A 19,032-nucleotide genomic window follows, 5' to 3' on the forward strand; every position below is an offset into this window, starting at 1 on the left:
ACCCAGTCATGCTGGAGAGGCTTGCGTGGTATTGCTGGCACTCTCAGAAGACAGGAAGCATGTATTCATAACATTTCAGAAAGAGGGTCATTTTGAAGATTAACATTTTAAAACCAGTTTCTTCCCTTTAAAGAATTAGGCTTCTGCTCATTGCTGCTCATGCTAACACATGAACCAAGGCTGGATAAATGAGGTATTTTCACAGGTACAGATTTTGCCTTTCAGGGGAGGGCCCAGGCACCTGAACCAGAGAAACTGCTCTTTCCTTGTTAAATGTGGCCTTTCCTGGGGAAGGAGCCCAGGCCTGGGTCCCAGCACCACTTCCTGTCGTGGTTGTAGGGGACCTCACTTATTGGAAAGGGATACCTTTGGAATATCTGTGAAATTCCAGCAGCTTTGAGATAAGGACGCAGCAGAAACCCCTGACTGTCGAGTGCAGCCATACTTTGCCAGGCATCCTCCACGCTGCAGTGCCCTCCACGCTGTCCCTCCCCTGCCTCTGAGGGCAGAGTCCCCTGAGAATGACATGCGGCCAGAACCGGGCGCCAGCCAGCCCCTGGGCGACCCCTGCTCCTCCCTGCCTTTCCCAGGGCAGGCATCTTTCTCCCAAGGTGTATCTGAAGCTCTGATGTGAGTGTTGAGCGAGCTGGCCACGCCGTCACGGAGAGGTGGCCGTGGCTTATACGCGAACAGCACAGTGAAGGCGCCTGATGCCGTGCTGCTGAGAGCGAACGGGCCCACCGAGAGCAGGCGAGGGCCCCAGGCGCAAGCAGCCTGCGCCTCCACAAGGAAAAGCTGCCGCCCGATCAATTCCAGTTTCTGACGCCAGTCAAGGCTAGCAGTACGTGGCAGCTTCTAGGAATACATCAGAGATAAATCTGGAGGAAGCCCCTCTTTACTTTAAGTGAGGCCCATTCATTCCTGTTGCGTTTCCCGTATGTGCTGAAGATAACACTGCAGCTGGTCCCGCGTGGCACCCCTGCTGCTGCCCGTTCCCTCACTGTGGCACAGGCAGAGCCCTGGCGCGCTGACGCCCTCCCTCTCCCCCAGGCCTTGTCTGTCGGCATCTTCCCCTACGTGCTGAAGCTGCTCCAGAGCTCGGCCCGAGAGCTGCGGCCACTTCTCGTTTTCATCTGGGCCAAGATCCTCGCAGTGGACAGCGTGAGTACCCCGCCCTCCTCCCCAGGGTGATGTGAACCCAGCGGCCCTTCTGGGAATGCCGAGCCCTGTGCTTCCGGCCTGCCCTTTCTCCAGCCTCGCTCCTGCTCCAGGCGCCGCAGCCCTTCCCTTCCTCTCTTCTGGGGTAAAGTGGGACACGCCCCACCTCGGCAGCCACCTCTGGGTCATGGGGGCTGTCACCTACCTGTCCTGTCCCTGGCCTTCCCCCGGTGCCCTGTGCTCAGTTTGCCCGCCCCCCACCGTCCTGTCGCTGGCCTTCCCTTGGTACCCTGCACTCAGTCCCTCCACCTGTCCTGTCCCTGTCTTTCCCCCAGTGGCCTGCGCTCAGTTTTCCCCTCCACCTGTCCTGTCCCTGGCCTTCCCCCGGTGCCCTGTGCTCTGTCCCCCACCCCGGCCTGTCCTGTCCCTGGCCTTCCCCTGGTGCCCTGTGCTCAGTTCTCCCCCACCCACCATTCTGTCCCTGGCTTTCCCCGGTGCCCTGCGCTGTGCCCCCGGCCTGTCCTGTCCCTGGCCTTCCCCTGGTGCCCTGTACTCTGTCCCCTCCGCCGGTGCTGTCCCTGGCCTTCCCCTGGTGCCCTGCACTCTGTCCCCCACACCTGTCCTGTCCCGGGCCTTCCCCTGGTGCCTTGCACTCTGTCCCCCTGCCTGTGTCTGACCCCCCATAAGGCTGCCCCCGTGCTCCTGACCCTGGCTGGAAACAGCCCCACCATGGCAGTGAACTTGGCCTCTGCCTCGCCCAGACCCCGCATCGGCCCCTCCTGTGCCCACCATTGCATTTCTCCCCCTCCTCAACCCTGAACAGGTGGTCTGGGCCAGGCCCCAAGGTGTTAGGGCCACCCCCTTACATGGGGCTGCCTGGCTCTGCCCTCTTTGATGGGCATCAGCCCTGGCCCTGCAGCCACGTGTTCACCCCTCAATCATCTAGGCCAGGGACCCATATTTAGCTATGGTAAGAGAGGCACAAGGTCAGCTGTCCCTGTCCCCAGCGGCTCATGCTTGAGTGCAGGCGAGGGTTGCAGGTGACACCAGCCCTGTTGTGAGGCGGGGTCACCTCCTGCAGGAGCTACCAGCGAGATGGGTCAGAGGAGTGGGGCTGAGAAGTCCTGTGGGCGGGACCCGGCCTATGCTGAACTGGAAATGCCAGGAAGGGCCTTGAGAGGGTGGATGTCGGGCAGGGGTCCAAACGTGGAGGTGGCAGGGCCGGTTGGGAAGACGTTTAGAGGAGGGCAGGCTGCTCCGCACTCCGTGTGGCCTGTGTGCAGGGACATGCAGGGAGGCCCCATCCAGGCGGAGGGTACACCGTTCCAGGGAGACACAGTGGAACTTCATTTAGCAGATGGGGGATTATTACAGATTTTGGAACAAAGACATCAAAAGAATGAAGCTGTGGTTTATAAACATTGCCTGGCCTGGGAGTCAAGTGGATTGTAGGGCAACACGGGGTGGGGGGCATTTTCCTCCAGGAGCGTGGGCGGAGGAGGTCGGGCTGCAGGGCTAGGAGGGTGGCAGAGAGGGCGGTGGCACCAAGCCTAGGTGGGGAGAGGCGACTCGGGCTGGAGCCTGTGTGGCCGGCCGGGGCTCGGGGAGCCTTCCAGAGACAACTGGTCAGGAGCCCTGTGCGGCCTGGGAGCAGGACTGGCCCGAGGCCAAGACTGGGGGACCTTGTCCACCCAGTGGTGATGGCAGGCGAGACCCTCAAAGGAAAATGTGGCAGGCTCAGCTGCGGGAGAGCTCTCGAAAGCTCCTCATGTGGCACAGTGGAGAGGAGAGCAATACAGAGTGGTGCACGGGGTCTGGGAAGGGCTCATTTACAGAACATGAAGATTCTGGAACAAAGGGTGTGTGCTGGGAATGGAGTTGGGGGGGATATGTTGCCCTCTGCAGAGTTGTTGGGGGACGAAGGTGTCCCAAAGATGCCTTTGCTTTTAGCTGTCCATGTGCAGAGGAACATGTGTGGGATACAGAGGTGGGATCGGAGCCAGGCTGGCAGGGAGCCCCAGGAAGAAGCCAAGCCATTCTTGCTCCAGGGTCGCCGCCCTGGGTGAGGAGAGCAGGACTGAGGAGCCAGCATCAGGGCAAGGCTGGCTTTGCTCCCTGCTTGGTTTTGAAGCAAACCAACCCCAGCAGCTCATTGGAAGGCCTGTAAGAGCAGGTCCACGTTCCCCCCTGGACTTCAGCCAGCTGCTGGGTGCATGTGTGTGCCGGGGTGGTCATGTATACGGGCACTTGGGTGTGCGTGTGTGTGTGTCGCCCTGTCCAGCGGCTTTCATATGCAAAGTCTCTTAATTCCTACATCCCCTGTGAAGTCAGCGTGAATTTGCATCCTATTTTCTGGTGAGGTACCGCCCACAGGAGGGAGCAGGGGCCATGTAGCTACCTTGCTGGGCCCCTGCCTGGGTCTGGAGCTCCTTGTCCACACAGGAAAAGCGAGGGTTTAGCAAAGTCACAGAGCAGGTATGGGAGAATGCCAAGACCACCTTGGAGAGGGCATGGCTTGCAGCCGGGGAAGGCCACCCTTCCCTTTTCTGTGAGGCAGGTGAGGGGAGAGTGGACGGAGCTTACAGCCCCCGGGGCTCCTGCCTGCCGCCGCGGCACTCCCTGGGCCAGATTCTGTCAGCTCCTCCTCCAATCACTGGCACTGAGACCCGGCCTTATCCTTAGCCCTGTCGGCCATGCTGCACTGGCCACCAGGACCTGCTGTGCTTGCTGAAGCTGCCACCTTGGGCTTTGTTCAGCCAAATTCACTGCCCCTGCTGTGCAGGTACTGGTAGACACCCCGAGCTGCACTGCGCGCTCTCATCCATCAGCCCTGCACACCCTACACAAGCCACTGCTGTGTCCCCCACCCACAGCCCCTGCTGACTCAGGTCCAGCCCAGGCCATCAAGTCCCCAGCTCTGCTGCCCACGGACCCCTGGGCCCCTGCTCAGCCCCTCTGCTCTCCGCACCCAGCCCTGACCATAGCCTCCCCACACCCCAAGTGCTCACCTAAGACTTTGGTATGGCAACAAAAGCAGAGGAGGGGGGAGGCCACCACCGAAGCAGGGGTGGGGGGAGGCGGCAAGGGCTTCCACCTTGGAGGCGTGTGTCGATCCTACCCGGCAGCAGTGTTGACCTCTCGCTAGTTCCACTGATTCTTGTAGATTCCCTGGGATTTTCTGCTAGTTCGCTGGTTCTTGTAGATGCCCTAGGATTTTGTGTATATGCTCTCTCCGAGAAGCAGCCTCCGGCCCCTCTTCCAGTTCTGGGATCTCTCACTCTTTTTCTGGGCCTGGGGCACTGACCATGGCTCTGCCGGCACAGATCGGCTGCCATACTTGCCATCTCTGCTCCTGATTTCCTGAACTGGGTGCCAGGAGCTGCTTCTCCTCCTCTCAGCGCAGCTGAGACTGACCTTGACCTCACTTCAACCTTGAACCCTCCTGGGCCCAGTGCTCCGGACCTGGCTGTGACCAGGGAACACTCCATAATGGTGACCGGAATACCATATGTTTCAGCAAAATATTTTCCCTGCCACCCATTAAACTACGGATAAAGAATGACTGCTTTGAAAGATTGGCTAAAGCAATGAATTTAAGAGTTAAAAGTGTGAGTTTGATCCCATCACTGCATTTGCTCTGACAAGTCATTTTCACTTCCTTGGCCACGATTTGCCTCTGTAAAATCATGGCAGTGATCCTTAGGCCGTCTGCCTCCAGCCACAGTTCCAGAGCTCAGAACCAGGACGTGGAAAACTGCTGTGTAAATGATAAAGGAATAGGACCAGGAAGGGGCACCACGTAAATCTCACATTTCTCCTGCCTGTCTCTGTTACACTAAAACCTTTTCTTACTAAACGGAAAGCTTGGCTTTGTGAGTCAGGAAGCAAGAGGTTTGGATCATTTCTATTTTACTCTTCTTCAGATTCATCGAAGGTCACATTATGTAAACAAAGGGTGTTTGGCAGGAAATCATTTTGAAACATGGTTTCTCTCCTACCCCAGTGTCTTCAGTCATCTACATGGACACACTTAGAAATGTCTTGGCACCTGGCCATGGATGAAGGACCATGTGTAGAGGTTCCCAGATGCGCAAAATGGAGCCCAGGGTGAAGGGACGGAGGAGATGCCGTCCGCGTGCAGGGGTCTAGGATTACAGCTGTCTGAGCCTGCTCCCCATCCCTGCCCCAGCCCCTCCAGTGCTGCAGGAACGTGTCTAAGCCAACTTTGATTCTCAGACTTCGTGTTTTTAGTACCTTTTAGGACCTGGAAATTGATGATGTCTTTATTTTCAGTCTCAGGGGTGGCTCTTGGTGAAAGGGGACCGCCTTCATCGTGACGTTCTCGCTGCATCCACAGCCCATCGTCGTGTTGCAGTGCGAGGCGTCTTATTCAAAACTGGCTCTTGGTCCCGTTGATCTCCCAAGGCCTGTTACTTTCGAGTGCCCCAAATGGCAGAACGTGGCTGTGAGCACAGAGGCTGCAGCGTGCCTTCGTTTTACACCCTGCTCCAGGCAGATAACAGGGCCTCGGGTTTCATATTCATGATGCTGAAGGGGTTATCTGCTCAGTACTGCTTGGGGAGCTGTTCCCACAGCCAGCTGTGCATGCCCTTGCCTGCAGGCACCACAGGCCTTCCTGTGAATTAATTTCTTAACCAGCTTGTTGCACCTGCATATTTAAAGCAATCATTCCACTGAGGAGCATTTTGAAGTGTTTCTGGTAGAAACCGAGCCTCATCTACCTCACCTGTCTCGCCCTTCCTTCCGTCATTACCCTGGCGATAACTTCTCAGAGATGAAGGTTTCCTGTGTTTTTGAGGGGTCGTTCCTCCACTCCCTTCCCCTCCCCACATCTGGCTATGTATGTTGCTGAGGGTGCTCCGGAGCTCCACCGCTACCCCCCATGATGTGTGCGCCCAGCACAATGTGTGCATGCCCCTCTGTGTTGCTAGTGGTCGTCCGGAGTTCCGCCCCTGCATGATGTGTGTTCCGCCCCCTCCCTGTGTGCTGGTGGTCCTCCGGCGCTCCGCCCCGCATGATGAGTGCCTCCTGCAGCCCCCCGCGGTCCCTGTGACTCCTGGGGCTTGCCCTTGTGCAGATTGGGGTGCACATGGTGTACAGACAGGTCCACTTGTAAAGATCACAGAGCCTGCTCAGAGGTTCCGAGGTGCAGACAGAGGCCAGCCAGTCTCCCAGTGTTCTCAGCATCCCTCTGCTGCCGCCAGCCGGCCCTCAGGGCACACTTAAGAGTTTGAGAAGGATGCGAGCCCACTCAGGCTGGGCTTAGCAGATGGGCAAGCCTGAGACCCCCCTCATTTCTCAAGCACCTGCAGGACACATCCTGTGTCCCATTAAGCCAGAAGATCTGAGGGATTCGGGGAGGCCTTAAAGAAGGTGGGCTCGGACAGAATAAAAGATGGAAGAACACCGTGTGCCGTGGGGGAGAGGTGTGTGCCGTTTGTGTGAGACAGATGAGACAGAGCAGGGCACCGTGGGGGCACTGATCTAACAGATGGCACCGCCCAGGACAAGGAGCACCAAGGGGAGCACGTGAAGAAACCCGTCTCTCCAGGATTCTCCCAGGACTCTGATCCCAGAGGGCCTCCCCCAGAATCACTCCCCATGCCAGGTTACACTGCACTGCACACCACCAGCCGGAAATGACCAGGCAGGTAAAGAGAATCCGGAAAGTGTGACCCATCATGAAGAAAAGGAAACCAACCCATTAAAACCCACTCGGAACTGCTGCAGAGGGTGTAATTAGGAGGTCGGGACATTAAAATATTGCAAGTCTATTCCACATACCCAAAAAGTTAAATCGAGACATGGAAAATATAAAAAGAACCCAACTTAAATTTCTAGAGATGAAAATGGCAATATGTGATGGGAAAAAATATACTTGTTGGCATTAACAACCAGTTAAGCATTGCAGGAAAAAGCAGTAAACGGTTAGGCACGGGGCTCACGTCTATAATCTCAGCACTTTTGGAGGCTGAGGCAGGCAGACGACTCAAGTCAGGATTTCAAGACCAGGCTGAGGAACATGGTGAAACCGCGACTCTACAAGAAAAAATACAAAACTCAGCCACGCATGGTGGCGCTCGCCTGTAGGCCCAGCCATTCAGAAGGCTGAGGCAGGAGAGTCGGTTGAGCCCGGGAGGTCAAGGCTGCAAAGAGCCATGATTGTGCCATGACACTTCAGCCTGGGGAAGAGAGTGAGGCCCTGCCTCAGAGAACGAAAGAAAATAGCAATAGAAACTAACAAAAATAAGCATGGTAAGAAAAGAAAAAAGAAAAATTTTAATTAAAGGAATATCATTCCATTGTGGGACAACTGCAAGTGACGTAACATACCGTTTGGGGGTCCATAAAGGAGGCTGGGAGAAAAAGTATTTGAGGAAACAATAGCTAAAATGTTTTTGAATTTGATTAAAATTATAAACCCACAGATCCACAATGCTTAGCAAACCCTAAGCACAAGAAAACTACACGAAGGCTTATCAGAATCAAATTGCTTGGAAAACAGTGATAAATTCAAAAGTCTAAAGGCAGCCAGTAAAAAGCTAGTAAGGCGCAAAGGTGAGAATGACGGCAGGTTTCTTCTTGCAGATTTCCTACAGATGGAAAAGGCAGAAAGCAGAACAGCATCTTTAAAGCAGAGAAAGAGAAAAAACCGTCAACCTAGAATTCTATACCCACTGAAAATATATTTGCAAATGGAGGCAAAATAAAGATTTTTGAAGATATACAAAAGATGAAAACTCATCCCCGGGAGACCCACACTGCAAGAAACGTGAAGTCCTTTAGGCTTGAGGAGAATTACTCTTCAGAGGGAAACACAGTTCTACACAAAGGAATTAAAAGCACCAGAAATGAGTACTATGTGGATAAATATGGGGTTTCTTTGTTTTTATTTAAATCTTCTTTGAAAGATAATTTTTTAAGAAAAATAATAACAGTGTAGTATGAATTTTTTTTCAATAAGCCTTTTGCACTCTTAATTTTTTTTCCTTAGGAGACAAGGTCTCATTCTTTTGCCCAGACCTGATCACAGCTCACTGTAAGCTCAGACTCCCTTGCTCAAGCCATCCTCCTGCCTCAGCCTCCCAAGTAGCCGGGATCACAGGCACAAGCCACAGCACCCCACAGAATGAATACCATTTGTAAGAGCAAAATGTGTGCTAATAGTAGCAAAAAGATGGGGAGGAGAGAGAATGAAGAAATACTATTGTAAGATTCTTGGACTTTGTTTGAAGTGGTCTTGTATCACCTGCCTGAAGACGAACAACAGTAGTCCATAAACCCTAAAGCTGCCACTCAAATTTTAAAAAGAATTACTGTTAATTAGCTGACAACATAGATGATATGAAATCATAAATATAGACAACACGGAAGGAAAAAGATAACCAGAGTAGATGCAGCAAATAGAAAAAGGGGGGATGATGGACGGACACCTAATCCTGCCCGTACTGCGGAGTGGAGACTGAACACTGCAATGAGAAGGCAGAGGCCACCAGGTTGAAGAGCAAGAAAAAACCATACGATGGCTACGAGCAATGTACTTTTGGCATAAAGACACGAGTAGATTAAGGTAAAAGAATGGGAAAATCTCTGCCATGAAGGCACTAAGCAGAGGAAGGCTGCAGGGCCTGTGTTAACATCAGACAGAGGAGGTTTGGGAGCAGAGAATGTGGCTAGCAATAAAGACAGACATTTCATAATGCTCCAGAAGTCCATTCATCATTCATCAAGAGAATGTCGCAGTCCTAAATGTCTATTCACCTAATAACAGTTTGAGAATACATCCAGCAAACCTGATGGAGCTGCGAGGAGAAATAGATAAATCCGTCATTACATTTGGAGATTTCAGTGCTCCTTTCTCAGTAACAAGTAACAAGCCGAAGAGAAATCAGTAAGAACGGCAGAGACTTGAGCAGCACGCTCCAGCAGCTGAGCCCTGACGTTTCTAGAACACGCCACGCAGCAGCCACAGAGTGCACAGAGCCTGTGCCAGGATAGGCCCGACCCTTGGCCAAATAAACCTCAACAAATGTAAAGAACTGAAGTCTTACAGGCGTGTTCTACAGCCACAGTGGAGTCAAACTCAAATCAGTGATAGGTAATGGGAATGTCTCTAAGCACTTAGAAACAGAAACTTTTAGATAAATAAATGATTTTCATTTTATTCCATAACATTGTAAGTAAATTATATTAATATATATGCTTAATACAAAATAGAATATAAATATGTAATATTAAGCTACATAGATATTATAAATCACGAATAACAAAGATTTGTATAAAATATTACTATAAGTATGTATACATCATAATGTACTTATAAATAGTTGCATTAAATAAATCCATTATATAAACATGTATATTAAGATGTAAAATAAATAGGTTGAGTATACATGGACCCAGCTCTGAGCAGTGCTGAGAGGGGAATGTGCAGCAGCTGCTAGACGATGCATTGGAAAAGAGGGACGGTCTCCAACCCAAGACCTCGGCTTCTACCTCAAGAGAGCAGCATGAGTGGAGTAAACCCAAAGCTGTTGGCCAAAGGAAATAATACAGATCAGACTGGAGACTAATACAAAAGAAAACAGTGAAACATCAAAATCTGTTGAACAAAACATATTTTTTTAAAACAGATGAATAAAACTGTGAAACATCACTCTAACTAATAAGGAGACAAAGAAGACACAGATTCCAGCATCAGGAATGAGAGAGGTGACGTCGTCAAAGATTCTGGGGATATCAAAAGGATGATAAGCAACTGTCGTGAGCAATTTGATGGGAGAACATTTGATAACTTTGAGTCCTTGCATGACACGCACAACTCACTCAGGAGCTCGTTAACATGAACAGCGCTCTCCTTTTTTTGTTTTTAGAGACTGGATCTCATGACATCACCCAGACTAGTTTCGAGCTTCTGGGCCCAAGCAGTGCTTCCACCGTGGCCTCCCAAACTGCTGGGATTACAGCCTGAGTCGCTGTGCCTGTCACTACAAATTCTGAAAACTTTGACTCCAAAGAAAACTGCAGGTTCTGGTGACTCCGCCAGTGGATTTTACTAAACATTAAGGAAGGCATATTTGGATGACATCTCAGCACCTTCCCATATCATTCTGTGAGGCCAGCATTACCTGACACCAATGCTTAGACACACACTGCAAGAAAAGAAAACTACAGACCAGTATTCTCTTGAACATAGGCACAAAAATGCCAAACAGAATGTTTGCAAATTAAATTCAATGCTCTATAAAAACAATAAAACATAATCGAGTGGGATTTATTTCAGGAATGTAAACCTGTTTAAGGATTGAAAAATCAACGGATGCCTCTTCAGATTATTAAAGAATTGTTTTTAGAGAGAGAAAAGTCCGTGTAATTTACCATATTAGAAAAAGATAAAAACCATATTACCATCTCAAGAGATGCAAAGTATTTTAACAAAATCTGAGATCCACTTCTGATTAAAAAAAAAAAGCTCCCTGCAAACTTCTGATAGAAGGGAACTTCGTTTACCTGACAAACAGCATCTCCAAAAATTTACAGCCAATACACCAAATTTACACCATACAATGGTGAAAGACTAAATGCAAGGTCAAGCCATCTGTTCTTGTCACATCCCTCGACATTGTACTGGAAGTTCTAGGTAGCAGCGTGAGTCAAGGAAGAAAAGGCATTCAGATTCAGAAGGACGAGGTTGAACTGTATTTTCAAACAGCATGATTGTCTGTGTGGAAAATCCGGTTTAATCTATTTTAAAATGCTACTAGAAAAAGTTTAGTAAGTTTACAGGTTATAAGATCAATATACAAAATTCAATTTATGTATATACACTAGCAATCAACAATTAGAAGTTGAAATTAAAATAGAGAACATTTACAGTACCACTAAAAAAAAGAAATACTTAGGGATACATTCTGACAAAAGGTAGGCAAGATCTGTACACCGAAACTGCAAACCATTGTGAAAAGAAATGAAGGAAGCCCTAAATAAATGAAGAGATCGTCCATTATCATGATTTCTGCTTCTGAGAGCCACATGGAAATACAAAGGACCTACAGTAGGCAAAACAACTTGGAAAAAGAAAAACACAGTTGAAGGACTAATACTACCTGATTCCAAGAGTGACTATAAATCCACAGTACTCAAGATCGGAAATAGCTTCAAATGAACAAACAGATAATGGAACAGGAAGAAAGTCAGGAAATAGACCCATACATATAAACACCTGCCCTGTGATGACGCGGAGAGAATGAAAAGGCAAGACACAGACTGGGAAAATATTGACAAATCGTTTTTCTGTTACAAGCTAGTGGCAAGAGTGTAGAAAGAAACTCTCAAAACTCAATATGAAAACAAACACAAGCCGACAAAGAAAAGCGGGCAAACGTTTTGAGCAGACGCTTCGCCAAAGAAGTACGAATGGCAGCTAAGCACATGAAACAATGCTGAGTATCATTAGTCACCAGAGAAATGCAAACTGCACCCACAGTCATCTACCACTGCACACCCAGTAGATGCCTAAGAAGCTGATGCCCTCAAGTGTTGGCAAGGCCGTGGAGGAACTGGAACCCTCGTATGCTGCTGAGGGCAGTGCAAAGCGTGCACTACCACTTTGCAAAATTATTTCACAGTTTCTTATAAAGATTAGCACACACTCAGCATACAATCCAGCCATTCCATTCCTAGGTATTCCCCAAGAGAAATGGAAGCATGTCCACACACAGGCTTGTACATGAATGTTCCTAGCAGCTTTATTTATAATGGCCTAAAATCTGGGGAATAGCGTAAATGTACATTAACAAGTGGATGAATAAGCAAACTGCAATCTCTCCATGCAATGAAATCCTACTCAACAATAAAAAAGCATGAACCGGCCGGGCGCGGTGGCTCAAGCCTGTAATCCCAGCACTTTGGGAGGCCGAGACAGGCGGATCACGAGGTCAGGAGATCGAGACCATCCTGGCTAACACGGTGAAACCCCGTCTCTACTAAAAATACAAAAACTAGCCGGGCGACGTGGCGGGCGCCTGTAGTCCCAGCTCCTCGGGAGGCTGAGGCAGGAGAATGGCGTAAACCCGGGAGGCGGAGCTTGCAGTGAGCTGAGATCTGGCCACTGCACTCCAGTCCGGGCGACAGAGAGAGACTCCGCCTCAAAAAAAAAAAAAAAAGCATGAACCGATCTCAAAATACTTAGAGGGCATGGTTCCATTCATTTAAAACTCGAGAAAATGCAGACCATAGTCACAGAAAGGAGATGAGCTGCTGCTCGGGACACGTGAGGGTGGGGGCACTGGGAGAAGAAAACGTCCGGGGGGCCAGACCCCACCTAGATTGTGGCGGTAGCTTCACAAGTGTGGACGTACGTCCAAAATGGTCAGATTCTGTACTTCAAATTTATATGTCACTTATACCACAATGAGGCTGCTAAAAAATTCTAATTGTGGGGCAGTCTACAAAGAACTGTACTGTTCCCTTCTAGGTTTTTTTTTTTTTTTTTTTTTTTTTTTTTTTTTTTTCTGAGATGGAGTCTTGCTCTGTCGCCCAGGCTGGAGCACAGTGGTACGATCTCTGCTCGCTGCAACCTCCACCTCCCAGGTTCAAGCGAGTCTCCTTCCTCAGCCTCCCAAGTAGCTGGGATCACAGACGCCTGCCACCAAGCCCTGCTAATTTTTATATTTTTGGTAGATGAGGTTTCCCATGTTGGCCAGGCTGGTCTCAATCTCCCAGAACCTCAAGTGATCCTCCTGCCTCACTCTCCAAAGTGCTGGGATTACAGGCATGAGCCACCACACCCGCCTCCCCCGCTCTAGATTTTTAATTCAAGAAATGCCCCCCAAAATGTGGGGGGATTTATTCTCAAGCCTAATGATGTATATCAGCTAAGTGCAGTTCCTGGTTGGATCCTGGATCAAAAACCAGAGGCTCACAGAGGACGATTGTGAACAATCGGGAGGAGTTTGACTGTGGACCGCGAGTCAGGCGGGAGGATCGGGAGGAGTTTGACTCTGGACCGTGAGTCAGGCAGGAGGATCCGGAGGAGTTTGACTCTAGACTTCGTGTCAGGCAGGAGGCTGGAGAGGAGTTTGACTCTGGACTTCGAGTCAGGCGGGAGGATCGGGAGGAGTTTGACTCTGGACCGCGAGTCAGGCGGGAGGACTGTGTGGCTGTCACATGTCTGGAGTGTGATCATGGCTTTGTGCTCATGGAAGCAAGCGTCCTTTTCCTTAGGAATATTTCTGGGCAAATCGTCATGCTATCTGCATCTTTCATACAGTGCAGAAAAACACAGGGGATGGGGGAGCAGAAAGCAAACATGGCAGAGTATTTTTTGAAATTGTCCTGGCCGGGTGCGGTGGCTCAAGCCTGTAATCCCAGCACTTTGGGAGGCCGAGATGGGTGGATCACGAGGTCAGGAGATCGAGACCATCCTGGCCTACACGGTGAAACCCCGTCTCTATTAAAAAATACAAAAAACTAGCCGGGCGAGATGGCGGGCGCCTGTAGTCCCAGCTACTCGGGAGGCTGAGGCAGGAGAATGGCGTAAACCCAGGAGGCGGAGCTTGCAGTGAGCTGAGATCGCGCCACTGCACTTCAGCCTGGGCGACAGAGCGAGACTCCGTCTCAAAAAAAAAAAAAGAAAGAAATTGTCCTTAGGGTTATGTGATGGGACCAGAGCTGAAAGAGCAGCAGAACTTGGCGATGAGAAAGTCCAGGAGATGTGGCCACAGCTGTCCCCCGCTGGTCACACTTTGCAAGGATGGTGGCAGTGGTTGTTTTACTAAGTTCCTCAAGCCTGCTGTTATCATTTGTCTGTCTGCTAATTAGCAAGATTAAGAAGGGGAGAGTTAATTAAGGACCCTCGTAGGCAAGGTTCCAGTTAATTGAGGGTTTTTCGTAGATAAAATTAATACTCAGTCCAGGCTGACCTTCTGAGTTACAGTTAATAAAGTTGTGTTTATGGTACCACCAGGGAACTCCAAGGATGTAATGTCAGTGGGTTTGGAAAGATACTCTGTGACGGTGTTCATGAAGTAAATCTGGATTGGGATATTCAAAGAGGCTTCCCCCTAGGAACAGGCTGCTGTGGTCCCCGGAAAGAACCCACGCTATGAAGAAAAGGCATAAGAGAGAGTCTTAGAATTTTGTTTCTGCAGCCCCCACGTCTGTGCCGGCTCTCCTTCCCGTGCTCAAATTCTCTACTGTTTCTTCTGCAAAGTCATTTCACCACAGTTCATGTCTGCTGGCGTTGATAGCCTCTCCTCTTCCTGCTTCTCCACTTTTCCCCACTCCCAATTTCTCACACACGTACACACAAAACTCAATTCAAAAAATGTGCAAGGTTAGCTTTCTCTGTCACCCAGCGATGACTCAGTCTCACCAAGTGGGCAAGAGAGTGCCATCTAGAGCGTGTGCCCCTGCTGGTCCCACAGCAGAAGGCAGTGCCCTGGCCAGGGCTAGTCTAGCTAGGACCTGAGCAAACATTTTACCTCCTGTGCTGGGATTTTGTTTGCTTGTGTCCTGAACTCTTGTTCCTATAGTTTCTATGTTAACGCATTTTATTTTTTAGAACAGTTTTAGATTTACAGAAAACTTGAAAAGGTAGTAGAGTTCTTGTGTACCCTATGCCCAGTTTTCCCTATGGACATCTTCTGTTACTACAACACATTTGTCACAGCGATCAAGGAACTTATGTTAATCAATTATCATTAACTGCAGTTGATAGTCATCAGATTTTCTTGCTAATGTCCTTTTTCTGTCCCAGGATCCCACATGACATTGAGTCCTCGTATCTTCTTGGGCTTTTCTTGGCCGTGACAGTTCCCCAGACTCTCCTTGTTTTTGATGAGCTTGACGGCTTTCAGGGGTACTAGTCAGGGATTTTGTAGACTGGCCCTCTGTTGTGATTTGCCCTGTTTTTTTTTTTCTTTTTTTTTTTCTTTTGAGACAGAGTCTCGCTCTGTCACCCAGTCTGGAGTGTGGTGGCACGATCTCGGCTCACTGCAACCTCTGCCTCCTAGGTTCATGCCATTCTCCTGCCTCAGCCTGCTGGGTAGCTGGGATTACAGGCGCATGCCACCACGCCCAGCTAATTTTTTTGTATTTTGTTTAATAGAGATGGGGTTGCACCATGTTAGCCAGGATGATCTCGATCTCCTGACCGCGTGAGCCACCACACCCGGCCATGCCCGATGTTTCTGTCCTGGTTAGATTGGTGTTTGGAGAGGAAGACCCCAAAGGGGACTGCCCTTCTGGTCCCATCATAACGAGGGTGCATGCTGTTGTTGGAATGGCAGATCCCTTGTGGCGCTGGCCTGGGTCCCTGGCTGAGGTGGAGCTAACCCGGCTGAGGTCAGGCTTCCCCTGGGTGAAGCCACTGCAGCCCCTTCCAGAGCAGGCTGCTCTTTGGAAGGAAGTCGCTTGGACGTGCTGGGCTTGTGTGACCTAAACTGCTTTATGTCTGTGGTTACACTTACTCCTTCCTGCAGTTTCATGATCTTTTTAGGGTCTAAATATAGTTCTTTTAATTTCCTTTTGTTATTTATATAGGCTTATTTTTTAGGGCTTAGTCCTGGGGTGGTTTTATTTTGTTATGTTTTGTTTTGCATTTCTGGGAATTTTTAGTATTCCTTCTTTCAGTTTGCCCCTACTGAGCTAACCTTCCTGCACTAGCATCTTCCAGCTGACTGTCAGTGGACATGGTGGACACGGTTTTACCCTCCTGTGGGAGCTTTGCCAGCTAGGGGCCCTTGAGCAGTACTCAGGTGCGCACCCGTGCCCAGAGCTGGGTGAGTCCCAGGAATGGCCAAAATGTCACCTAGCCTTCCCCCTGCTCATCTAACATAGTTTAATTGCCTTGATGGTCCATGGAATTTCCCAACTAGAGAGGTTGTGATATGCAGAAAATCAGCAAGATTGCATTGCTAGGGAGCACATTTTTGAAGCCGGCGTCTTCCACGGAAACTGTAATCGGCAAGGAGGTGCCATTGAGGGGACTCGGGGTGACACTTTCATCATTTGGGAAGTAGCACAGCCGTGCAGAATGGCTTCTTTTTAGCCATTCTCCTAGTTCCGTGTGGAGCCCTCAGAATGGTGTTACTCTGGGCAGATTCCAACACACCCTCGTGCTGTCCCAGGAGAACTGTGGACCAGAAAGGCAGAGGCCCCTTCCTCCCACCCCCATGGAAGCTGGACCACATGAGCTGGGCCACCTGTCCCGGCACTGGGTCGGTCCTGGGAGACCACCCGCCCCAGAAGAGACCAGGCCAGGTGGACAAGCACATTGGTGACAGGCCAAGCGGCAGTGGAGTAGGTCTGTCGGTCCCCCTGGGAAGGTGGGAGGTGTTTGGCCGGAGGGAGACAGTTGTATCAGCTGCCTCTGGGTTGCCAAGAATGAAATGAGCAAGAGAGAGAGGAAGCAGGAGGGGCTGTCCACTCAGCCGTTCCACTTCCAGGCTCTTTTGCCTGCACCCAGGCCGAGTAGACCAAGAGCTGGCGGGGGTGACGGCTCGCCCTGTGCAAGATGGATGGGCACAGCGGGGCCCTGGCAGGTGGAAGTGGCATGGCAGGCTGTGCCGAGAGCGACCACACGGGCTGTCTCTGTGTGCGACTTTAGGACCCCATGATTTATGATTAGGCTGCTTGGAGCCTGATCAAATCTCAGCTCAGTCTGCTGGGTGTAAGCGAGGGAGAGGGGATGGGGGGCCTGGTCAGCCGAAAGCGAGCTCCCCCTCACTGAGGAGGCCCGCAGGGGAGCCCCAGCCTGGCTTCCCCCTGCTCGTGGCTGGCTCCTGTCCCGCACTCTTTCACTGCTGTATTTCCTCTTCTTAGTATTAGAATTTAGATGAGAAAGGCACCACAGTTCTGACCTGAGGTCAAGGCAGGGTTCATCGCAGGTCCAGAAAGCTCCAGCTCAGACACCTACTCCAGCCAGAAATGCCCAGGGCTCTGTGTGGTCCAAGGGCTCCTTTGCCAGCCCTGCCCCTGGCAACACTGGGCACAGGGAGCCCCTCCGCTGCTCCCTGCAGACAGAGCAGCTCTCAGGTGGGAAGCAGGTCCTGTTGTGATTGGTATACATGATCTGAAATTGTGATGTTTCTCCACAGCACAAACATGGGTTCTTTTATTCATTCATCAAACATTTACTGACCGGCTAATAGGAACCAGGCCATGCTGCCTCCTGCGACTAATAAAGACTAATAATGCAGGGTTTTTGTCCTCACAGAGCTGAAATGGCTAACTCAAATGCAGCAGCTTGGGAAGTGCAGTCCAAGTCCCTGCAAAGGGTGGGGAGAGAAGCCATTGCAGAGGCCATGCTGGGGGGCAGGGCCCCAGGCGGAGAGGACAAAGGCCCGACAGGCAGAGGGAGCGCGCCCCATTCCCGAAGCCGCAAAAAAATGAGCTCCGTGTGTCGGCCACATTCCCGAAGCTGCAAAAAAATGAGCTCCGTGTGTCCCAAAGTCTGAGAAGCTGAAGAGAAAGGGGAAGAAGGGTTTCTTATTCAGAAATGTTCCTCAGTCACCACTGTCACACTGCTGGGTGATTGACACCAGACTGTGAGGAATCTCACTGTCGGTGCCACATGGGGGAGGACATGGCTCACCATGACTCAGTGTGGCCTCAGGGACAGTATGTCAGGCCCGGCAGGACAGCACTCGGTCTGTGCTGGGGAAGTCACGCAGACGTGCAGACATACAGACGTGTGAACCCAAGTCAGCCCGGGCTGAACAGCAGGTCCCCTGGAAGAGGTGAGCAGTGGAATAAGGATTACATGTAGGGGCAGAGGACGTCTCAGTCTGTACCTGTCTGTAGCATTTTAATGTTTGATCCTTGATGCCTGCACATTTTAGGACATGTACGAAAAAGATGGAAAGCACGCCAGTGATTTTGCTATGGACATCAGACACAGCATTCAGGACCACTATAGACGTGGGTATGTCTGGCCTGAGAATAACTAAAGGGCTTTTTTTTTTTTTTTGAGACAGAGTCTCGCTCTGTCACCAGGCTGGAGTGCAGTGACTTGATCTCAGCTCACTGCAACCTCCGCCTCCCGGGTTCAAGCGATTTTCCTGCCTCAGCCTCCGGAGTAGCTGGGATCACAGTCATGTGCCACCACGCCCAGCTAATTTTTATGTTTCTAGTAGAGATGGGGTTTCACCATGTTGGCCAGGATGATCTCCATCTCTTGACCTCATGATCCGCCCACCTCAGCCTCCCAAAGTGCTGGATTAGAATTAACCATTTATAGAAAATCAGTATGTCTATATTAAAATATATATTTATGTTTACATATCTTGCCTCTCTTGGCGAGTGGGGAATGCACTGTGCCCGGGATGAAGGCCTGAGGTAGAAAGCTTGTCTTCCACTGCTCAGTGGATGTTCTGCTGAAGTCGTGAAGAACAGTGAGCTCTTGTGACCGGTAAACAGAAATCCCTACTTTGGTATTATTTTCCCAGGCACTACCAGTTTTATCGGCACCCACCATTGTGAAAACTGCAAATATAAACATCTCAGCACAGCCCTCCATCTACCTTCAGATGACTTCCCGGTAGCATCCTCATGTTATGGGAACAGACCACCGAAGGCTCACTCAGGAGCTGTTTTCTTGTTGGAAACTTTCTTTGCTTTCCAGCACCCCTGCTCATAACAAGGGATAGACTTCTACCCAGTGGACATGAACCGTGGCCCGGTAGCTCTGTGACTGTCTCTGTGTTCACATCAGAATGTGAGTGGTAGAGTGGTCGCGTGAAATTGCTCAGAGCTTGGCTCATCATCCTGCCTCCTTAAGCCTTCTCCATCAGGCCTGGTGGTCTGTTAGCCTGGGCGTAATTCTTGTGTTCCTGCTTCTCCATAAAATAA

At 50.4% G+C, this 19,032-nt stretch overlaps 1 protein-coding gene across 5 annotated transcripts in view; it reads left to right on the forward strand.

The window, feature by feature from the left end:
- RPTOR (regulatory associated protein of MTOR complex 1) overlaps nucleotides 1-19,032 on the forward strand; it is a 418,953-nt gene that overhangs the window by 311,484 nt on the left and 88,437 nt on the right. For all 5 annotated transcript variants that reach the window (XM_033182532.1, XM_033182531.1, XM_033182533.1 and 2 more), the window contains one exon: nucleotides 1,051-1,161. In XM_033182532.1, the coding sequence (XP_033038423.1) occupies nucleotides 1,051-1,161 (111 nt within the window). The remainder of the gene's footprint in view (nucleotides 1-1,050; nucleotides 1,162-19,032) is intronic.

Source organism: Trachypithecus francoisi, unplaced genomic scaffold, assembly GCF_009764315.1.
Source record: "Trachypithecus francoisi isolate TF-2019V2 unplaced genomic scaffold, Tfra_2.0 Lachesis_group20, whole genome shotgun sequence".
Lineage (NCBI taxonomy): Eukaryota > Metazoa > Chordata > Mammalia > Primates > Cercopithecidae > Trachypithecus > Trachypithecus francoisi.